The sequence below is a fragment of the Chiloscyllium punctatum genome, chromosome 15 (genome assembly GCF_047496795.1).
Source record: "Chiloscyllium punctatum isolate Juve2018m chromosome 15, sChiPun1.3, whole genome shotgun sequence".
In the NCBI taxonomy this organism is placed as follows: domain Eukaryota; kingdom Metazoa; phylum Chordata; class Chondrichthyes; order Orectolobiformes; family Hemiscylliidae; genus Chiloscyllium; species Chiloscyllium punctatum.
Genome location: NC_092753.1, coordinates 33,294,316 through 33,315,456, shown reverse-complemented (window position 1 = coordinate 33,315,456; position 21,141 = coordinate 33,294,316). Strand labels below are relative to the sequence as shown.

At 41.6% G+C, this 21,141-nt stretch overlaps 1 protein-coding gene across 4 annotated transcripts in view; it reads left to right on the top strand.

Annotated features, from left to right (window-relative positions):
* The window catches only part of LOC140486177 (galactosylgalactosylxylosylprotein 3-beta-glucuronosyltransferase 1-like), an 86,344-nt gene that overhangs the window by 48,423 nt on the left and 16,780 nt on the right, over nt 1–21,141 (top strand). For all 4 annotated transcript variants that reach the window (XM_072584921.1, XM_072584920.1, XM_072584924.1 and 1 more), the window contains 2 exons: nt 6,503–6,663; nt 20,185–20,711. In XM_072584921.1, coding sequence (XP_072441022.1) covers nt 6,552–6,663; nt 20,185–20,711 — 639 coding nt within the window. In that variant the 5' untranslated portion in view covers nt 6,503–6,551. The remainder of the gene's footprint in view (nt 1–6,502; nt 6,664–20,184; nt 20,712–21,141) is intronic.

Sequence of the window (21,141 nt, the reverse complement as noted above, 5' to 3'; positions counted from 1 at the left end):
ATGCACACATCCCTGAACACTACGGAAATTTAATTTGGATGATTCATCTAACCTGCACATATTTGGACTATGGAAACAGACCAAAGCACCTGAAGGCAAACCCATGCAGACATGGGGAGAACACGCAATCTCCACATGGACAGTCACCCAAGGGTGGAATTGAGCCTGTGAGGCAGTAGTGCTAACCACTCGGCTACATGCCACCCGAACTTTATTCTACATCTAAATTTAATATGTAAATCTTAAATCTTAGAGTTGGTTACATGAATGAAAAAATGTTATTTGCTTTTGTTGAATAAATACAAAACTGATTTTTTTGATATTCAATTTGTCAGAGACTGTATAGGTAGACTTCAGCATTCAGTTGTAAATCAATTTTAACTTCATCAACAGAAGACAGAAGACCGTAATTATTGTACTTAAACAATCCAACCTTGTCATTTGGCATCTAAACTATTGTCTAGGCAATTGTGTAGGAATGATAAACTCAAAAATTCTGTAATGATGAAGCCTACAGGTATATGGAAATTTAATACCTAAAGCTAAAAAAAAAGCTGGACATTATTACTTTATATCTTTGATAGCTGGCTTTGAGTGAGACCACATACTTCTTATTTCTGGATTATTACGTGAGACAGGGCAAATTGGCATTAAGCAAATAAGATTTGAGACTTAAAAGCCATGGCTCAAAGATTGATGTGGGAAAGTACAGAGCTAAAGGCAATCTATCTGAATATATGGTAGATGAATTGACAGCCCAGATAGAATGATCTAAATTCCACTACGGAGACATGGCTGCAGGGTGACCAAGGAGAGGAACTGAATTCTCATGTTATTTGACATTTAGGAAGGTTAGACAATAAGAAAAGGGGATGGGGTAGCTGTGCTAACAAAGGATGAGATCATCTTATGAGTGAGACAGGATCTTAGGTTGAAGGATCAAGCTGTTGAATGAGCCAGGATGGAGGTGCGAAACAGCAAGGTACAGCAAACATTGGTAGAGCTGATTATAGGCCACCAAACAGTAATGATAATGTAAGGCCCCAAACACATCAGGAAAGTAGAGATGCATATAAACAGGGAGTACAGAAATCATGTAACTTTATTCTATACCTAAACGTAGGCAAATAAAATTTGCACCAATGCTGTGGTGACAAAATCCTGGAATATAAATGATTTTTGTTTTAGAATACAATGTTGAAGAAGCAACTGGAGAACATCATTTTACTTCTAGTATTGTGCAAAGAGAAGAGGCAACTTAATAATCTCATTGTAATTGAACCTTTATGAAACAATGACTGTAATATGATAGAATTTTACAGTACATACGGTTTATCCTTTAAAAATGGTCATAACTAAGCAAGTGAAGGTATGATGGGTAAATTGACTGTGGACATTAGGAAACTGCATTAGAAAGTATGATAGCGGGCAATAAAAAGTATCGCATGGCTTACAATAAATTTACATTTCTTTGAAGCACAAAAAAGGGGAAAGGTGACCCAACCATGACTAACACGAGCAGGTAAAAATGGCAATCGATCAAAGGAAGAGGCTTATAAAATTCCATAAAAGTCAGCAAGTTTGGGAGCATTTTAGATTTCACCAAAGGAAGATAGGAATGAATAAAGAGAAAACAGAATGTGTTTGTAAATTAGTGAGAAATCAGTTTTAAAAATATTCTATATATAAGGACATGAGAAAAGGTTAGCAAAGGCAAAGGAGTGGGAAATAATGAAAGAGTAGAGAAACCAAATAAATATTTTATGTATGCCTTCACAAAGGCAGGAAACTAGAAAACTAAAGGATTGCTTGGAAGGAAAAACTGAGAAGAATTAGTACTGAAATAGTATTGGAGAAATTATACAGTAATAGAGTCATAGAGATGTACAGCATGGAAACAGACCCTTTGGTCCAACCTGTCCATGCCGACCAGATATCCCAACCCAATCTAGTCCCACCTGCCAGCAACCGGCCCATATCCCTCCAAACCCTTCCCATTCATAAACCCATCCAGATGCCTTTTAAGTGTTGCAATTGTACTAGCCTCCATCACTTCCTCTGGCAGCTCATTCCATACACGTGCCACCCTATGCGTGGAAAAATTGCCCCTTAGATCTCTTTTATATCTTTCTCCTCTCACCCTAAACCTATACCCTCTAGTTCTGGACTCCCCCACCCCTGGAAAAGACTTTGTCTATTTATCCTATCCATGCCCTTCATGATTGTATAAACCTTTATAAGGTCTCTCCTCAGCCTCCGATGCTCCAGGGAAAACAGCCCCAGCCTGTTCAGCCTCTCCACATAGCTTAAATCCTCCAACCTTGGCAACGTCCTTTTCAATCTTTTCTGAACCCTTTCAAGTTTCACAACATCTTTCCGATAGAAAGGAGACCAGATTTGCACACAATATTCCAACAGTGGCCTAACCAATGTCCAATAAAGCCGCAACATGCCATCCCAACTCCTGTACTCAATACTCTGACCAGTAAAGGAAAGCATACCAAATACCTTCTTCACAATCCTATCTACCTGCGACTCCACTTTCAAGGAGCTATGAACTTCACCCCAAGGTCTCTTTGTTCAGCAACACTCCCTAGTAACTTACCATTAAGTGTATAAATTCTATTATGATTTGCTTTCCCAAAATGCAGCATCTCACCTTTATCTAAATTAAACTCCATCTGCCACTTTTCAGCCCATTGGCCCTTCTGATCAAGATCCCATTGTAATCTGAGGTAACATTCTTTGCTGTCCACTACAACTCCAATTTTGGTGTCATCTGTAAACTTACTAATTATACCTCTTATGCTCACATCCAAATCATTTATATAAATGATGAAAAGCAGTCGACCCAGCACCAATCCTCGTGACACTCCACTGGCCACAGGCCTCCAGTCTGAAAACAACCCTACACTACCACCCTCTGTCTTCTACCTTTGAGCCAGTTCTATATCAAATGGCTAGTTCTCCCTGTTTTCCATGAAATCTAACCTTACTAACCAGTCTCCCATGGGGAAACTTGTTGAATGCCTTACTGAAGTCCATAAAGATCACATCTACTGCTCTGCCCTCATCAATCCTCTTTGTTACTTCTTCAAAAAACGCAATCAAGTTTGTGAGACATGATTTCCCACGCACAAAGCCATGTTGACTATCCCTAATCAGTCCTTGCCCTTCCAAATACATGTACTTTCTGTCCCTCATGGAGAGATTAATGGCCTGAAGATTGATAAATCCCATGATCTAGGAGAAAGTGAGCACTGCAGATGCTGGATGTCAGTGTCGAAGAGTGTGGTGCTGGAAAAGCACAGCAGGTCAGGCAGCATCTGAGGAGCAGGAGAATTGATGTTTCAGGAAACTTTAGGCCTAAGACTTTGATTCGCCTGTTCCTCAGATGTCACCTGACTGGCTGTGCTTTTCCAGCACCTAAGGACTCTCCACTTCAGAGTATTGTAAGAGTGTTTGAAGAGGTAATGGACACATTGATGGATGTGGTCCAAATTTCAGTGGTTTCTAAAATGGTTCCTGTAGTTTGGAAAGCAGCAAATAAAAGTTCTCAAATGAAAGAAAGAAAGGGAAGGCAAATGGGGAACGACAGGCCTTTTAGCCTAACATCAAAGAGAGGCAAAGTCTTAGTGGTATAATTATTGGCCTATTAATCCAGAATTGGTAATGTTCTAGGAACAATGTTCAGATCCCACCATGGTAGATGGTGGAATTTGAATTCAATACATTTCTGGAATTCAGAGTCTAATGATGACTGTGGCAACATGAGAAATTTCACTAATGTCCTTTAGGGAAGGAAGCTGCCATTCTTACCTGGTTTGGCCTATATGTGACTCCAGACCCACAGCAATGCATCATCAAGTCGTAGAGTTGTACAGCTGGAAACAAATGCTTCAGTCCAACTTGTTCATGCTGACCAGATAAATTAATCTGGACACATTTTCCAGCATTTGGCCTATATCCCTCTAAATCCTTCCTATTCATATATCCATCCAGATGCCTTTTAAATGTTATAATTGCACCAGCTTCCACCACTCCCCCTAGCAGCACATTTCATACACGCACCATCCTCTGCGTGAAAAAGTCCCTTATGTCTAATTTAACTCTTTTTCCTCTCATCTTTGCCCTCTAGTTTTAGACTGCCCTACCTTGGGAAAAGGACCTTGGCTTTTCACCCTATCCATGCACCTCATACACTATAAATCTCTATAAGGTCACCCCTCAGCCTCTGATGCTCCAGGGAAACGAACCATAGTCTATTCAGTCTCTCCCCATAGCTCAAACCCTCTAATCTCTCAATTGCCCTCTAGGCACTTATGGATAGACAATAAATTCTGGTGTTGCCAGCAATGCCATAATACCATGAATGAATAAAACAATCAGTAGTAGGGAACGTGCTAGAATCTATTACTAAAGAATGTTTACAACTGGACTTTTAGAAATTTACGGTAAGACTAGCATAGGATTTATGAAAGGGAAATCATATTTCCCAAACTAGTTATGGCTTTTTTTTGGTGAATGTAACCAGCAGAAGAGCTAAGGGATAACTAGTGGAGGTGGTGTATCTGGATTTCCAAAAGTCTTTTGGTAAGGTGCCACACACAGGTTAGTTAATTAAATTGGAGTAAGAGACTGGCGGTAATATACTGGAAAGATCAGCTAACAGAAAAACATTTGAAATAAGCTGGTCATTCTCAGGTCATGATGAAAGTTAGATTTAAGAAATAGTTTCCCCTGGAGAAAGAAATTAGTTTAAAACATTTAGGAAATAGGATATCTCACTGTAAGAGTTAAGTTTGAAAATTCCAGGCCAGAAGTGTTTAACTAGAATATTTAAAGCTGAGAAAATCTAATCTCCGCATTGAGACTAATAAGGAAAAAAGGTGATCAATCTCTTAAGATCAAGTATTAAAAGCAACAGATAGGGTAAACGTATAGAATGAGAGAGAAGGGAATATCTGGTACAGTGAAGAGACGGTGTTGCGATAGATGGCATTGTACTTTGCCATGTGTTTTGAAATCTTTCAAATTATATTATACATAAATAGTTTGGTTTGTTGTATTTTACCTTCACTTCTTTTGAAGAATAAACTCCTACTTTAAACCAAGTTTGTAGTAGTGCATGCTTGCATTTCAGTGATAGACCACCACCATAAATAAAAACAAACTAAATTATAATCTTTCAAGCCAGGTTTCAGTCTGAGATCTGACTTGTCTGGTAATAACGTCAGCTAGGATCATAACACCACCTCTGCAGTATTGTCTTTATCTAAGGAAGAATCTGCTTGCTTCAGAAATAATGAATGAATGTCCAGTAGGCTGGTTCCTGAAATAGAGGAACTGCCCTATTAGGACAAATTGAAGACACTGGGATTATGTACTATTGAGTGGAGACCATTTTGATAGGTAAATGCAGAAAGAATGTTTGCTTGGCTGGGAGTCTAGAACTAGAAGATGTAGTGTCCGAATAAGATGTCGGCCAAATAGGACCAGGGATTTCTTCACTCAGGACATGATGGAGCTTTGGACTTGTTTACACTGGAGGGAAGTAGAGGCTCAACCATGGAATTTATCTGGATAGAGACTAATATATTTCTAGATATTAATGATGCAACATGATATGGAGATACTGTGGGAAATGCCATTAAGGGGGAAGATCAGCCATAGTCTAGATGAATAGCAGAGCAGAACCAAAGGGTCAAATGGCTTACTCCTGCTCCTATTTCCTGTGTTCTTCTGAAACCAACTGGAATTACTTTAATTCAGTGAATGTTTTGCTGACAGAGTTGTGTATAATAAGTGCTAGTTGAAAAATATCTAATTCTTGTGTGTTCCACGCATTAAGAACTGAATGGAAGGATTGAGCTGTGTCACTACTTTACGTAATGTAGAAACAGAAAATTCTGGAAAATGTTCTTCATTCAGTATTTAGACAATGCTGCACACTGGGAATGTCAACTTTTGCATGAAACATAAAACTGAAGATCTGCCCTGTCTGCCCCCTCTCAGTCAGACATATAAAATATAATGGCTCCTTTGTAAGAAAATAAGAAAGCTCTGCTTAGACTTTTGACAGCTCAACAAATGTTACCAGATTCAATTATCTGTCTCATCGCTGCTTACAGGGCATCACTGGACATAAATTGGCTTGCTATGTTTCCCTGAATTGCAATAGTGCAACACTTTAGAATTACCTCATTGACTACAAAGCCTTTTGACACATCCTGCGTTGTAAAGTATGCCTTGTCAATCCAAGTCATTTATTTTTTAATAGATGCACAAATCTGATTTTGACACAAAGACTGATTGTAGACATTGTAGTACCACATTGTTTTAAGGTTTACAATTAAATTTATAAATGTAATCACTTTTGGATTCGTACTGTTAGGATTTTCATCATGTGGCTTTTAAAAATATGTCAAAATGCAAACACAAGCATATCTTCCTTTCAAATTGACCTCAGCTCAATAAGATTCTCTTCCTGTTGTATTTGAAGGTACGGATAAAGAAATGAGGCACTTTTCCGACAGTAAGTTCGTAACAATATGCCAAGACGAAGAAATCTTCTCACTGCAATCCTCATTGCTTTACCCTGGACCATACTGCTGACCATCTGGCACCAGAACTCAGGGGTCTTCTACCTTGCCATTCAGAGAAGTAGGTGACCTTCATACCTCTGTGTAACTTTAGAGAGTTTATTAATTATGAATTGAGGACAGCCTTAATTTTCCTGGCCAACACTTGGTAGAAAAAAAATTGTATTTACTTGCGTTATTTTGGGGAATGATGGTGGGATGACTCTTCCTCTTGATTCTTACCTTTCGGTTGACCTCAGCAAGATGAGGGAGTGTTTGGACCAGTTTTGACTGTTAAGATTCTCAGTGATAAACACATTACAGAATTTTTCTAAGTTTAAATCAAAAGAAAATATCAATGTCTATTTGTACGGCACCCAGAATGTAAATGCAATGAACATACACACCTAGATAGAGTCATGGAGTCATAGAGATGTACAGCCCGGAAACAGACCCTTCGGTCTAACCCGTCCATGCCGACCAGATATCCCAACCCAATCTATTCCCACCTGCCAGCACCTGGCCCATATCCCTCCAATCCCTTCCTATTCATATACCCATCCAAATGCCTTTTAAATGTTGCAATTGTACCAGCCTCCACCAAATCCTCTGACAGCTCATTCCATACATGTACCACCCTCTGTGCAAAAAGGTTGTCCCTTAGATCTCTTTTACATCTTTCCCCTCTCGCCCTAAACCTATGCCCCAGGGAAAAGACTTTGTCTATTCATCCTTTTCATGCTCGTCATGATTTTGTAACCTCTATAAGGTCACCTCCCAGCCTCCAACGCTCCAGGGAAAACAGCCCTAGCCTGTTCAATCTCTCCCTATAGCTCAAATCCTCCAACCCTGGCAACATCTTTGTCAATCTTTTCTGAACCATTTCAAGTTTCACAACATGCTTCTGATAGGAAGGAGTCCAGATTTGCACACAATATTCCAAAAGTGGCCCAATGTCCTGTACAGTTGCAACATGACCTCCCAACTCCTGTACACAATACTCTGACCAATAAAGGAAAGCATACCAAACGCCTTCTTCACTATTCTATCTACCTGCAACTCCACTTTCAAGGAACTATGAAACTGCACACCAAGGTCTCTTTGTTCAACAACACTCCCTAGGACCTTACCATTAAGTGTATAAGTCCTGCTAAGATTTGCTTTCCCAAATTGCAGTACCTCGCATTTATCTAAATTAAACTCCATCTGCCACTTCTTAGCCCATTGGCCCATCTGATCAAGATCCTTTTGTAATCTGGAGGTAATCTTCTTTGCTGTCCACTACACCTCCAATTTTGGTGTCATCTGCAAACTTACTAACTATACCTCTTATGCTTGCATCCGAATCATTTATATAAATGACAAAAAGTAGAGGACCCAGCACTGATCCTTGTGGCAATGGCCACAGGCTTCCAGTCTGAAAAACAACCCTCCACCACCACCCTCTGTCTTCCACATTTGAGCCAGTTCTGTATCCAAATGGCTAATTCTCCAAGAAAATAGATACACGTACATGTAAAGATTCTGTAGGTCAGAACATGCAACTCGATTGTTAACGGGATACAAGATCCAATTGAGATTTAGTTCCTTAAGGTATGCAAGGTGTATGCCTGGTTGGGTTCTCTCTTGTACTTCTTTGAATAAGAATGGAAGTTAGAAGTCTTGGGATTTCCAGACCAGGTTATGGCAATGGCGATCTCTTCATGTGAAAGTGAGTTAGTCACTGTGTGTGGTGTGGATTGGTTGTTTGACATGTGGGTTCTATTCTTTTGGCTGAAGGAACTATCCTGTTTGTTTCAAGACGGAGACTCTTGCCTCTGTCTGGTTGTTGGAGTAATGGGTTTCGTTATCTGAACACAGTTTTGATGACATGATCAATCGTTCTATTAACCACCACATCCAGGGCTATTTATATTTTAAGACATTTTCGTAGGTCAGTTTAGACGTGAGTTAATTCTTTGTGTAGAAGTCATAGTAGTCATATCACCGTGGGTGATCATCTTGAGTCAAGACAAGTTATCCACATACTGTGTTGTTCTTTCATTTTTATAGCAAAAACATTGTCCTTCATTTCCATAAACTCATGACCATGTGACACAATGGTGATGCTAGGAAAATAACCAGCAAGCCTAATAGCTGCTACATTCCACTCAGGAATATATACTAAAATAAATATAACTATATATCAAAATAAATCACAACGAAGTCTTGAAGGTCGTCTCAATGGAAAATCAACGGCTGCACCTCTGTCGTTTCCAAAGATACCTGTATCTGCTATTTTGGGTCAATCAGAAAATTTGCCAGTCAGTGATACAGTTTTCATTTTGAGGAGATCTCAAAATCTCAAGGTGTCATTTCTTACATTCTTGTGGTTTAGGGAACTTCAAAGACTGGTCAAAAGAAATGTACACCCTGAATCACATACAATTCCCCACCTATCCAATAGTACTTGGTCTGACTGTATCAGCCTGCACTACTTGTTTGCATTGGTATCAGATAAGAATGTGTTGATTCCTTGGTTTTAATCTACTCAGTGAAAGATATACCTGAAAAGTATCTCATGTCAGTTATTCACCACACTAATAGTGCCTCACTGACAGCATATTTCATACCATGAAGGAAACATTTCTGAACTTGCACAGCACAGGATGAGTGCTGCAATTCAAATCCTTGTAAGAATTACAAGGAGACACGTAATTCTTTTTGATGTAAAAGCATGTTTTAGCTTTGGGGGTATGGAGCAGATTCTTTCCCCACAGGTAAGACCAGGTCAAGAACGTGGGAGTGGGAAAGTCCAAGACATTGAAGTCGAGTCAAAGTCATGATCTCCTTCCTAGCTTTCCCAGGGGCAGCAGTGAGGGTGTGATGAACTCCCTTGGATCTGCAGCGGAGTAATTAAGGAATGTTTGGCTGGAGTAAGACAGCTCACCACCAACATCACTCCATCAAGGACAATAAGGGACAGGCAGTAAAATTTTGGCTGAGCCAGAGATACCCACACTCCATGAATGATGCGTAAAAAGTTGAGAAGCTACAGAATGCTTTAACCCAGAGTCTTGACTTGACTTTCCAGGCGTCTGATTTCCTGAGCAATTTACCAGGGTCACCGAGATAAGTACATAGCAGGGAGAGTTTCTTCGATGAAATCCGGGGATGTTTTGATCACTTACACTCAGCAGCTTCAGCCACAGCTATTTAGAGACTGCTGTTCCAAGCACTTCCTCTCTTGGAGAGTGCGTTCACTGCTTCACAGGTAGTTGTCAATTTCTCAACAGAAATGTAACCCATCTTGTATTTCAGTCACTTTCGGCTGCACCTCCTTGTTGACTATGATGTGGAATTTGTCTAAACAGCTTCACTTTGCTACTTTGCTGCACTCCAGTAACAAAGGCCACACCACAGCTAAGGATTCCAACAGAGATCAGAGTATCAAGGCAGCAAAATAAACAGCCTCCTCAGCTGCATGTCCTTCCTCAGCTAGATGTGAGATTGTGAGAGCACCCATACAAGGTGCACAGGCAAGAGGATGAGCTCTCTCAACATGTCTGAATGCTGACTCCTGGGGAGGCTGAGGAGCTCACTGTGATTCACTGCTGATACCCACAAACTCCTGGATCAAGACTTCCTTCCAGTGGAGCAGGTACACACGGTATGCTGTCTGTCGCTGGAGGATGACCGGTCCGTGTCCCCCTCCACCCCAGAGCCAAACCTCCACACTTAGCAAGTTGTGTGCTCTCCTGTGAGAAGGGAAAGCAAAGGCAAGGTACTGGCTTGTCTCGAGGGAATAGGAAGGACAGCATTTAGTGGATGGTGACAACAAAGCATACTTCTTCGTTCACTGCTCATTCATGGGATGTCAGTGTCACTGACTTGACTGGCATTTACCACCTATCCCTAACTTCCCCAAGATAGCTGCTAGTGAGCTGCCTACTTGAACTGTTAAGGTCCTTAAAGTGTTCAGATACTTATCGTGGCTGTTAGGAAGGGAAGTCCAGGATTTTGCTTGTGTGATAATGAAGGAATGGCAATACAGTTCAAAGTCTGGATGGTGTGTGGCTTGGAGAAGGTGATTTTCCTGTGCATCCACTGTCCTTGTCTCTCCATATGGCAGAGGTTGGAAGGTGCTGTTGAAGGAGCCTTGATGAGCAAATGCAATGCATTTGTAGAAGGAACAAACTGCGGCCACTGTGCTTCAGTGGTGAAGGGAGTGAATCTTGTAGCTGGTGGATGAGATGGCATCAAGTGGACTGCTTGTCCTGAGTGGTCTCAAGCCTGCTGAGTGTTGTTGGAACAGCACTCATTCAGGTAAGTGGAAAGTATTCCATCATATTCCTGACACATGCCTTGTAGATAATGGTAAGGCTTTGGGGAGACAGAAAGTGAATACTTACTACAGAATTCCCAGTCTCAAACTCCTCTTGTAGCCACTGTATTTGTATAGCTGGTCCATTTCAGTTTCTAGCCAATGCTGACATCCAGGATGTTGTAAGTCGGGGGATTCAGAGATAGTATCATCGTTGAATATTAAGGGGCAATAGTTAGATTAACTCTTATTAATAATAGTCATGTTTAGCATTTTTGTGGCACAAATATTACTTGCTACTTATCAGCCTGAATATTGTCCACATCTTATTGCATTTAGACATGGGCTGCTTTAGTATCTGTGGAACAATGAATGATACTGACCATGGTGTAATCATCAGCAAACATCCCCATTTCTGACCCGATAATGGAGGGAAGGATATTGATGAAGCAGCTGAAGATGATCAGGCCTCAGACACTAGGATAATCGATTCTTCTATCTCCCTTGGTCCTCATCAATTTTAATTTTGCTCAGACTCTTTGATGGCACAATGTGTCGAATGTGGCCTTAATGTCAAGGGCAGTCATTGCACCTCACCTCTGTAAATCAACACTTCTCTGTTTGGACCAAGGCTGTATTGAAGTTTGGAGCTGAAACCCAAGCTGAATGTCAGTACTCAGGTCATTGTTGAGTGAGTGCTTCTTGAAGGCACTGTTGACAATCCCTTATAGCACTTTACTGATGATCGGGAGTAGACTAATAAGGCAGTAATTGTGGTTGAGAGTGTGGTGCTGGAAAAGCACAGCAGGTCAGTCAGCATCCCGATGAAAGGCTTATGCCTGAAACATCGATTCTCCCACTCCCCGGATGCTGCCTGACCTGCTGCGTTTTTCCAGAACCACCCTCTCAACTCTGATCTCCAGCATCTGCATTCCTCACTTTCTCCTGAGACAGTAATTGGCCGAATTGGATTTGTCCTGCTTTTTGTGTACAGGACATACCTGGGCAATTTTTCACATTATTCGGGTAGATGCCAGTGCTGTAACTGTACTGGAACATCTTGGCTAGGAGAGCAGCGAGTCCTGGAGGACAAGACTTCAGTACTAGTGTCAGAATGTTTTATAGCCTTTGCAGAGTCCAGGGCCTTCAGCCACTCCTTGGCATCATCAGCTACCAATTGGCGTCTGTCTTGCTGGGGAACCACTAGAGGAGGCCAAGACAGATCATCCACATGTCACTTCTGGCTGAAGATTGCTGCGAATGCTTCAGCTTTGAACTTTGCTCTGAGGTAATGGGTTGCCCTATCATTGAGGATGGGGATATTTGTGGAGCTTCCTCCTCCAGTGGGTCACTTAATTATCCACCATGATTAATGATTGGGTGTGGCAGGACTGCAGAGCTTAGAACTGATCTGCTGGTTGTGGAATCATTTAGCTCTGTCTATCACTTGCTGTTGTGAGGCTTGGCGTGGAAGTAGTACACAGTTGCTATTTGATGTGGTACCCGAATTTGTTTGCCACTCTCATGTCAGACCGACCTGGTTGTCTGGATTCTCTTGATTCACTTTCTGCATCTCCTGCTGCTCAACTCCTTAGTCACTTCCACCCATATCTGCTAACTGGCCTGTCTTTGGGACAACTTTCCAAAGAGTCAGTGAAACCTTATAATCCATGTTGTTGTACCTTTAATTAGAAACCCTTTCTTTGACTAAATAGATGCATCATCTTGGTCAACTACCCACACTGATTGAAGAGTTGTGAGCTGCAATAACAGTTAGTTTCCTTTCAGAAAGGTAGAATTGCTGCACACACAAACTGAGTTCCAGATCTGAAAATGGTTTCACTGTTTCGACAGCGATTGAGTTGAAAAGATTCTGCTTGAATCTCAATCAATCTCGAATACAGAGACAAGAGATACCTTGATAATGAGATCACTTCCTTCTCAAATTCAATGGAGCTAGTGTCTGAATTCTGGTCTAGCATTCTTTTTAACAATTTCGTCTCTGTTATCTTCCCATCATTGGGAAGAAATGCATTTCTTGGATTAATGTTTGGGTAGATATGCTTGAAAAATACCTGCATGAAGATAGTTTGAGAAGAGTCAAGTGTAACTGAAGACACATGGGCAGATGTCCCTCTGGGGTGGCATGGTGGCTCTGTGGTTAGCACTGCTGCCTCACAATGCCAGGGACCAAGGTTTGATCCCAGCCTTGGGTGACTGTCTGTGTGGAGCTTGCTCCGGTTTCCTCCCACAATTCAAAGCTGTGCAGGTTAGGTGAACTGGCCATGCTAAATTGCCTGTAGTGTTCAGGGATATGTAGGTTAGGGGTAAATGTAGGGGAATGGGTCACTTTTTAGAGGATTGGTGTGGACTTGTTGGGCCAAATGGCTGTTTCCACACTGTCGGGATTGTATGATTTTCTTTAGTACACAGATATAAAACTTTGATGGGATACAGCACTGATCATAAATTTGGGCACCAACTGTACACATGACATTAAATATGAAATCTACACAAAAGCCTTTTAGTCCAACTTGCCAGTGCTGGTGTTTACATTACATATGAGTCTCCTCCCATTTTGGTGTTCCATTTCAGAAATGTAGTGGTTATCACATTCACTTAACAAGTGAAAGGGCCCCTGCTTCGAAACCAGGCACAAACATTTCTTTGATCAGGTATCAAATAGCTTAGTTGGCTGGACAGCTGGTTTGTGATGCAGAATGATGCCAATAGCATGGGTTCAGTTCCTGCACCAGCTGAGGTTTCTCTGAAGGATTCTCCTTCTCAATCTCTCCCCTCACCTGAGGTATGGTGACCCTCAGGTTAAACTTGGACCAGTTGTTTCTTTGTAATGTGAGCAGTCCTCTGGGACCATGACAACTTTACCTTTAACTTCTGTTCCAGTTATCTCATCTTAGCCTTTCAACATACCTATTAGAAATATTTTATGCATTTGTCTTTTTGAACCGATCTAAGATATTCACCTCAACGACTTTCTGAGACAAAGTGATTCACATTCTAACCACTCTGTGTAATGAAATATCACTTTGTTTCCTTATCAGTGACTACGCATACTAAGTTTTGGATTCTATGCACGCAGAAACATTCCCACCACATCTACCTCAACCAACCCATTCAGTTTTTTAAAGACCTCAATAAACCACCTTTAAGTCTTCTTTCTAAATAAAAACCCAACCTGTTCAAACTACCCTGAGGTCTGTAAACTCTAGGTTCTGCTCACACCCCTGCAAATGTCTTTGACACTTTCTCTTGCTTTTCTGTGTACTGCCATTCCTCTCTTCTTTGATCTTTGAGGTGGAAGTGTTAATGTTCATTATCAGAATGTTTGGTAGTTTCTCGGTGAGCATTTAGAGGATTGTTGAGGCTGACCTTTGCCCAGAATGTTCTGCTGGAAATAAGGCAGGAATTTGTAGACATCTGATCTTGGACAAATTGCTTGCCCAGGCTTTGCTTTGCTTTGCTTTCATTTTTATTTGATATGTGTTTGCTTCCGAAGAAGTTTGTTTGATTGAGAAATGTGTAGCAACTCTAAGGAGTTTCACCCAAGAGTCAAGTCAATATCAGAACTCCGAAGGGAAGCAATCAAATTCTGCTTGTGGTACTTCCTTTAACTGCCCTGAGAGAACACCCAAGACTCACACTCTCCAGAAAACTTTGGTCAGTGAGTGTCAAGCATTTTGGCTACATGATCAGTGCGGCACAGTTGTGTCTGCCTCATTATGGTATGAATGCTTGACTTGTCACCTTCAATGAGTACCATAATGTGTAATATTTTGTTGTGCCCTTAGGAGCTTCCAAGGGCAGCTCAAGTGAAAGTTGCATGGTGCTGCTACATCATCCAAATCCTGCATGGGGAGAAAAGATTGGTCATGTCTATTCCACTTTAGACTCTCAGTTTGATAAGCAGATTTACTCACCTTCATTTCAAGAACAATGATGACAGGTTCTGGTCATGGACTGAAACCAGGGTCTCAAGATAGGGTTTCCTCAAGTAGGCTGGTACATGACTTTAGGCTGATTGTAAGATTGAAGTTGTCATTTGGATTGGAGGACAGGTTTGTGCTACATTTCATGTCTAGCTCTGAACCATAAGTAAGTACGCAATCATGAAGATATTCTATTCTGTTCTGTTTCCTTTCATAAAGGTGGAGGCTGGAACCTTGGTCTAACCTGAGGGAACGGACCAAGATCCTGATCAATTTTAACATACCTTCATTACTTGTGAATTGAATATACCAAGAAATAAATGCTAGTTTGTTAACATTTGCAATTGCTTTGCCATCCTTGGTTGCTGCTTTTAATGATCTGTAGCTTTCTGTGCTCTTGTTAAGCTTTTTGTTTTCTGAGTAAAAAGTGTCTGTTTTCCTTACCAAAGTGAAACCACTCCGCATTTATCTCTTAAAATTCATTTGCCATTTGACTGCCCAATCTGCTTTTTTTGCATTGTTTTTTTCTTTTTGGAGAAAATGAGGACTGCAGATGCTAGAGATCAGAGTCCATAGTGTGGTGCTGGAAAAGCATAACAGGTCAGGCAGCATCCTGACTCTACTGCTACTCGGAGGCTACCTGACCTGCTGTGCTTTTCCAGCACCCCACTCTCGACTTTCTTTCCTCTTTGTCAACTATAAATCCTGATTTTATGCCAGCTGTAAATTTAACATATATTTTGCAGAACAGGAAAGGCTGCACTGATCCTGTGCAACACTATTTTTCTGTTTCTTTTCCTACTTGATCTTGTAGCCACAGTAGTTATATAGCTGATCCTGTTCTGTTTCTGATCAATGCTAACCTGTCAGATATTTATAGGGAGGAAATCAGTGATGGAAAGTTCAGAAGCGATGGTAAGCTTCCCTCTTGAACATTGCCTGGTACTTGGCCTCAATGATACATGGTAACAGCCAAAGGCAGACATCACTTCACATTCAGTGATTGGTTAGGACACAGAACACGCTGCGAGAGTGAGCTAATGGCAAATTCAATTATGGCTCATAAAGAGAATTGGATCATTATCTGATTCAAAGGATTTGACAGGCCATGGATAAATGCTGGGAGTGGGACTAGCTGAAATGCTCTTCCAAAGAAGCAACATGAAGACAAAGACTGGAAGATCTTTATCTGTACTGTAATCATTCTACAGGATATTTGTATCTAATTTGTCATAATCTGTGTCAGGTTTCATCATACCGTTATGTGGTGTCGTATCATGTTTAACTGATCTGGCAAAAGCAATGGACAAAATTTAACAATTATAGTAGAGGGTGTGTCCTCCTTCCTGCGGTCAGACATTCAGGCTCCTCTGAGGGGAATTACACCCTCACTATCCTGATATAGTATCCACAGCATGATATCTGCCTCATCCGATCTAAGATCTTTTGGCCTCTCACCAATTGCTGCCAGTCGGTGCCACCATGGCTAGTGGCCAGTACTGGTACTGCAATGTGGCTGGCCCATGCAGTGAAGTGGAGCATGAGGAATAAGGTAACTTGGGCTAGTTGGGGCCAGGCAGAGAAGGAGGGATTGGTATTTAGACCACATGGAGATCTTCACCAATGGGCAACCTAATAATGAGGTGGCAACCCGGTGAGGCTACCAAACAGGATTACTTGCATGTCAAACTACATAAGCTGTAACTGGTAGCCCCAGAGCTAAATGATTCCAAGAAGGATCAGATCCTAGCTCTGCAGTCCTGCCACATCCAACTGTGAATGGTGGTGGACAATTAAATAACTTGCTAGAAGAGGGCACCTCCCCATTCTAACTAATGAAAAGTCCCAACACATCAGTGTAAAAGATAAAGTTGAAGCATTTGCAACAACCTTTAGCCAGAAATGTCAAGTGGATGATCTATCGCGGCCTCCTCCAGTGGTCCCCAGCATTACAGATACGAGCCTTCAGCCAATTCAATTCACCCTCTGTGATATCAAGAAGCAGTTGGATGCACTGAATACTGCAAAGGCTAAGGGCCCTGACAACATTCCAGCAATATTACTGAAGACCTGTGCTCCAAAACTTGCTACTCCCCTAGCTAAGCTCTTCCAGTACAATTATAATACTGACATCTACCTAGCAATGTGGAAAACTGCCCAGGTATATCCTGTACCTGAAAAACAAGACAAATCCAACCCAGCCAAGTATCACCCCATCTGTCTCCTTCCAATCATCAGTAAAGTGATGGAAGGTGTCATCAACAGTGCTATCAAGCAGCACCTGCTCAGCAATAATCTGTTCAGTAACACACCGTTTGGGTTCTGCCAGGGTCACTCAGCTCCTGATCTCATTACAGCCTTGGTTTAAACATGGACAAAAGAGCTGGATTTCAGAGGTGAGGTGACAGTGCCAGCTCTTGAAATCAAGATCGTATTCAATAGAGTGTGGCATTAAGGAGCCTGAGTAAAACTGGAATCAATGGATCTCAGGGGGCAAACTCTCCATTGATTGGACTCATACCTGGCACATAGGAAGATGGTTGTGGTCATTGGAGGTCAGTCATCTCAGCTCCTGAACATCTCTGCAGGAGTTCCTCAGGGTAGTATCGTAGGCCCTATCATCTTCAGCTGGTTCATCAATGATCTTCTCTTCATCATCAGGTCAGAAGTGAAGATATTCATTGATGTTTGATGCTATAAAGCTGTGCATTTGCAACTCCTCAAACACTGAAGCTGTCCATGTTTAAACACAACAAGATCTGGACAATATCGGGGTTTGGGCTGACAAGTGACAAGTAACATTCACATCATACAAGTGCTAGGCAATGACCATCTCCGTAAGAGACAATCTAATCAGTGTGCCTTGACATTCAATGGTGTTACCATCACTGAATGCCTCACTATCAACATCCTGGGGTTACCATTGACCAGAAACTCAGTTGGACTTGCCATACAAATACAGTGGCTACAAGAGCAGGTCAGAAGTTAGGAATACTACAGTAATTAACTCAACTCCTGACTCCCAAAATCTGTCTGTCATCTACAAGGCACAAATCAGGAGTGTGATAGAATACTCCCCATTTGCCTGTATGGGTGCAGCCACAACAACACAAAATAAGCTTGACACAATCCAGGACAAAGCAGACCGCTTGACTGGCACCACACCCACATCTACAAATATTTACTCCCTCCACTACTGATGCTCAGGATAGCAGTGTGTACTACTTACAAGATGCATTGTAGAAATTCCGCAAAGGTCTTCAGACAGCACCTTCCAAACCCAAGACTACTTCCATCTGGAAAGTCAAAGGCAGCAGGTACATGGGAAGCCACTCAGCATTCTGACTTGGACATATATCATTGTTTCTTAACTGCCTTTGGTCAAAATCCTGGAATTCCCTCCCTAAGGGCAAAGTGGGTCAACCTACACCAAGTGGACTGCAGTCGTTCAAGCAGCTCACCTCCACCTCCTCAAGCGCAACTAGAGATGGACGATAAATGCTGGCCAGCTAGCATTGCCTGTGTCCTATGACTAATGTTTTTGTTTACATAAAAAGGACCCCTTGCCAGGTGACTGACTAACCCATCAGCGTTTACGCCCACAGCTTTTCTACAGGTTGGGACTGGACAACTGCAGGTTGTTACCATTGTCTTTGGGAAATCAGAGAGCATCGAAGATGTGAAAGAGGCAGGATGTTCACGCTTTACATTCTCACCAATTGATCAGCACCTTCCACTCCCCAGTGCTAATCTTAAATTTACCTTCAAGCTGGACATTTCATCCCATCCTATAAATCAGGCTTGGTAACACTTATATCTGGTTGGTATTCCCAATAGCATGTTTGGCTCTGTCTGAATAGAATCATCCTGAACCAGGTTCAAAGAGAGGACACCAACTGGTAAAGTAGGTAGTTGGGTCAGTTACTTCATGCCAGCTTATCTTTGAGGGATCTTGCCAGAGACTGGGCATACTAGATACTCATTCGGCAGCAGTGGGTCACAAATGGGTGGCAATTAAATAGTCACATTGACTGAGATTTGGGATGTTGCTGGGATCTTATCTGAGGCCAAATCCCTGGATCACTGGAGTGGTAAACCAGCACACCATTGAGGTCTCATTTGTAGAACCCACTAAGTCTGCAATAAGATTTCCCCTCCACAATGTTGACTTGGTAGCTGCCTTTGCTTATTGTTATTGATTTGTTTCCACATCTGCAGTGGACCTTGAGTCTCCCTCCTGCATTAACTGCAGTCACCTGTCTCAATGCAGTTCTGACCATCCCAGGGTTAAGGCAGCCCCAGTGCCACCAATTCTTCCACATTGATTGGAACTTGCAGAGGCAACCTCCCATTTGGCTGTCTCTGGGAAATTCGCACCAGTAGCATTACTCAGAGGCCATCAGGAAAGGGACTGCCTCAGGTCCTAGCCAGTTTATAAAGAGCAAGGTCATAAGAATCCCCCCTCTACATCTGATTCAGTGTTATTCCAATCTGATAATATTCTAAATTTATCAGAATTTTCCTGTTTGATCTTTAATTTGGTAAGATCTCTGTTAGTCTTTATCTGATCATATCTTAGAATTGGTTTGGTATTATCTCTATGTTGCAGGGCTGATATATATACGTTTGCCACCATATATTTCTGACTTGGCACTGTTCATATCAAATTGGACATAATCAATATATCGGGTCATAACTGAATCTAGTTTGGTCATTTCTATAATAAAAGTAAATGCTGCTGATGTTGGAGATCTGAAATGGAAACGGAAAGTGCTGATAGGCTTCAGTAGGTCTGGCAGCATCTATGGGGAGAAAGGGCTAATACTTCAAAACGTTCTGCAGAAGAGTCATACTGAACTTGAAATGTTAACTGTTTCTCCCTTCATGGATACTGCCAGACCTACTGAGTTTCTCCAGCATTCTCTTGTTTTGAGACAGATTAGCTTTCTTAGTCTCTTTTTTAAACTCAGACTGTTGGAAAATATTCCATTAATAATGCTATAAACAATTACCCTCTCTGGTATTTGTACTGTGCAATCCTTTGTCAGTTAATCTCTCCGCTTTTACCCTAGATCACATACCTTCCCTGTTGTTTTTCCAGATCTCTGCATCTTTCCTTCCACCAACCCCAAGTTGATTAATCTTCTATCTTTATGATGAAAGGTCATCTTGACCTGAAACATTGGGTCTGTTTCCCTCTACAGATGTGATCTAACCTACTGTTTCCACCACTGTTGTTTACTTTCTGAACTTCTGTATTCACAAGTTTTGCTTTTCTATGAAAGGTGCTATTTACTGAAAGACACAAGGCTTCTGCAACTAACTTGAATATCTCTAATCGCTTCCTTTTCAGAGGAGCCTGACAATGGAACTAAAAGGATACTCACCAACAGCTCTCAAAACAAAGAGGAACAAAGTGTCTGTGTCCACCAGGAAGCAATGCTTACTCAGCAGATCATCAAACTGGAATACATATACACCAGACCTCCCCAGTGGTCTCAGTCCTTACCAACCATCTACGTCATAACACCGACCTATACGAGACCAGTTCAGAAAGCAGAGCTGACCAGGCTAGCTAACACTTTCCTCCACGTACAGAACCTGCACTGGATTGTTGTTGAGGACTCTCCCCGCAGGACCGGTTTAGTAGCACTGCTGCTGGAAAAGAGTGGACTGAACTTCACCCACCTGAACATCCAAAGCCCAAAAAGTGTGAAGATGGGCCTCAGTAAATCATCTTCTCGCACGCCAAGGGGTACTCTGCAAAGAAATTTGGGTCTGCGTTGGTTGAGAGACAAATTGAACCCTAATGAATCATCAGAGGGCGTGGTTTACTTTGCTGATGATGACAACACTTACAGTTTGGAACTCTTTGAGGAGGTGCTCCCTTTGTCTCCATGACAAGCCTTGTATCAAAGCATAAGCATTTAATTGTTATGCTCTGCAGTGATCTATTATTTTATAGCCTTTATCACAGTCACTGGATAAATAATATTTGTTATAGATTGCATGTTGCCATAATGAACATTTAACAAGTACTGGTAGTTTATTCCTGTTAGTAAAACTAGTAAAGTTGGTTGTGTTGAAAATTTGCTAATTAAAAAATAACTAATATCAATTAAACATTTACTGCAGGGTTAGGTTACAAGCTACTGTATTAAAAAGAAGGTAGAATGGAATCCTTAACTCAATAGAAGGATGAACCCACACCTCCTCCCTTACCCCTATCCAAGGCCCAAAAGGATCCTTTCACATCCGGCAGAGACTTTCCTACACATTCAAACACCTCATCTACTGTGTCCCTTGCTCT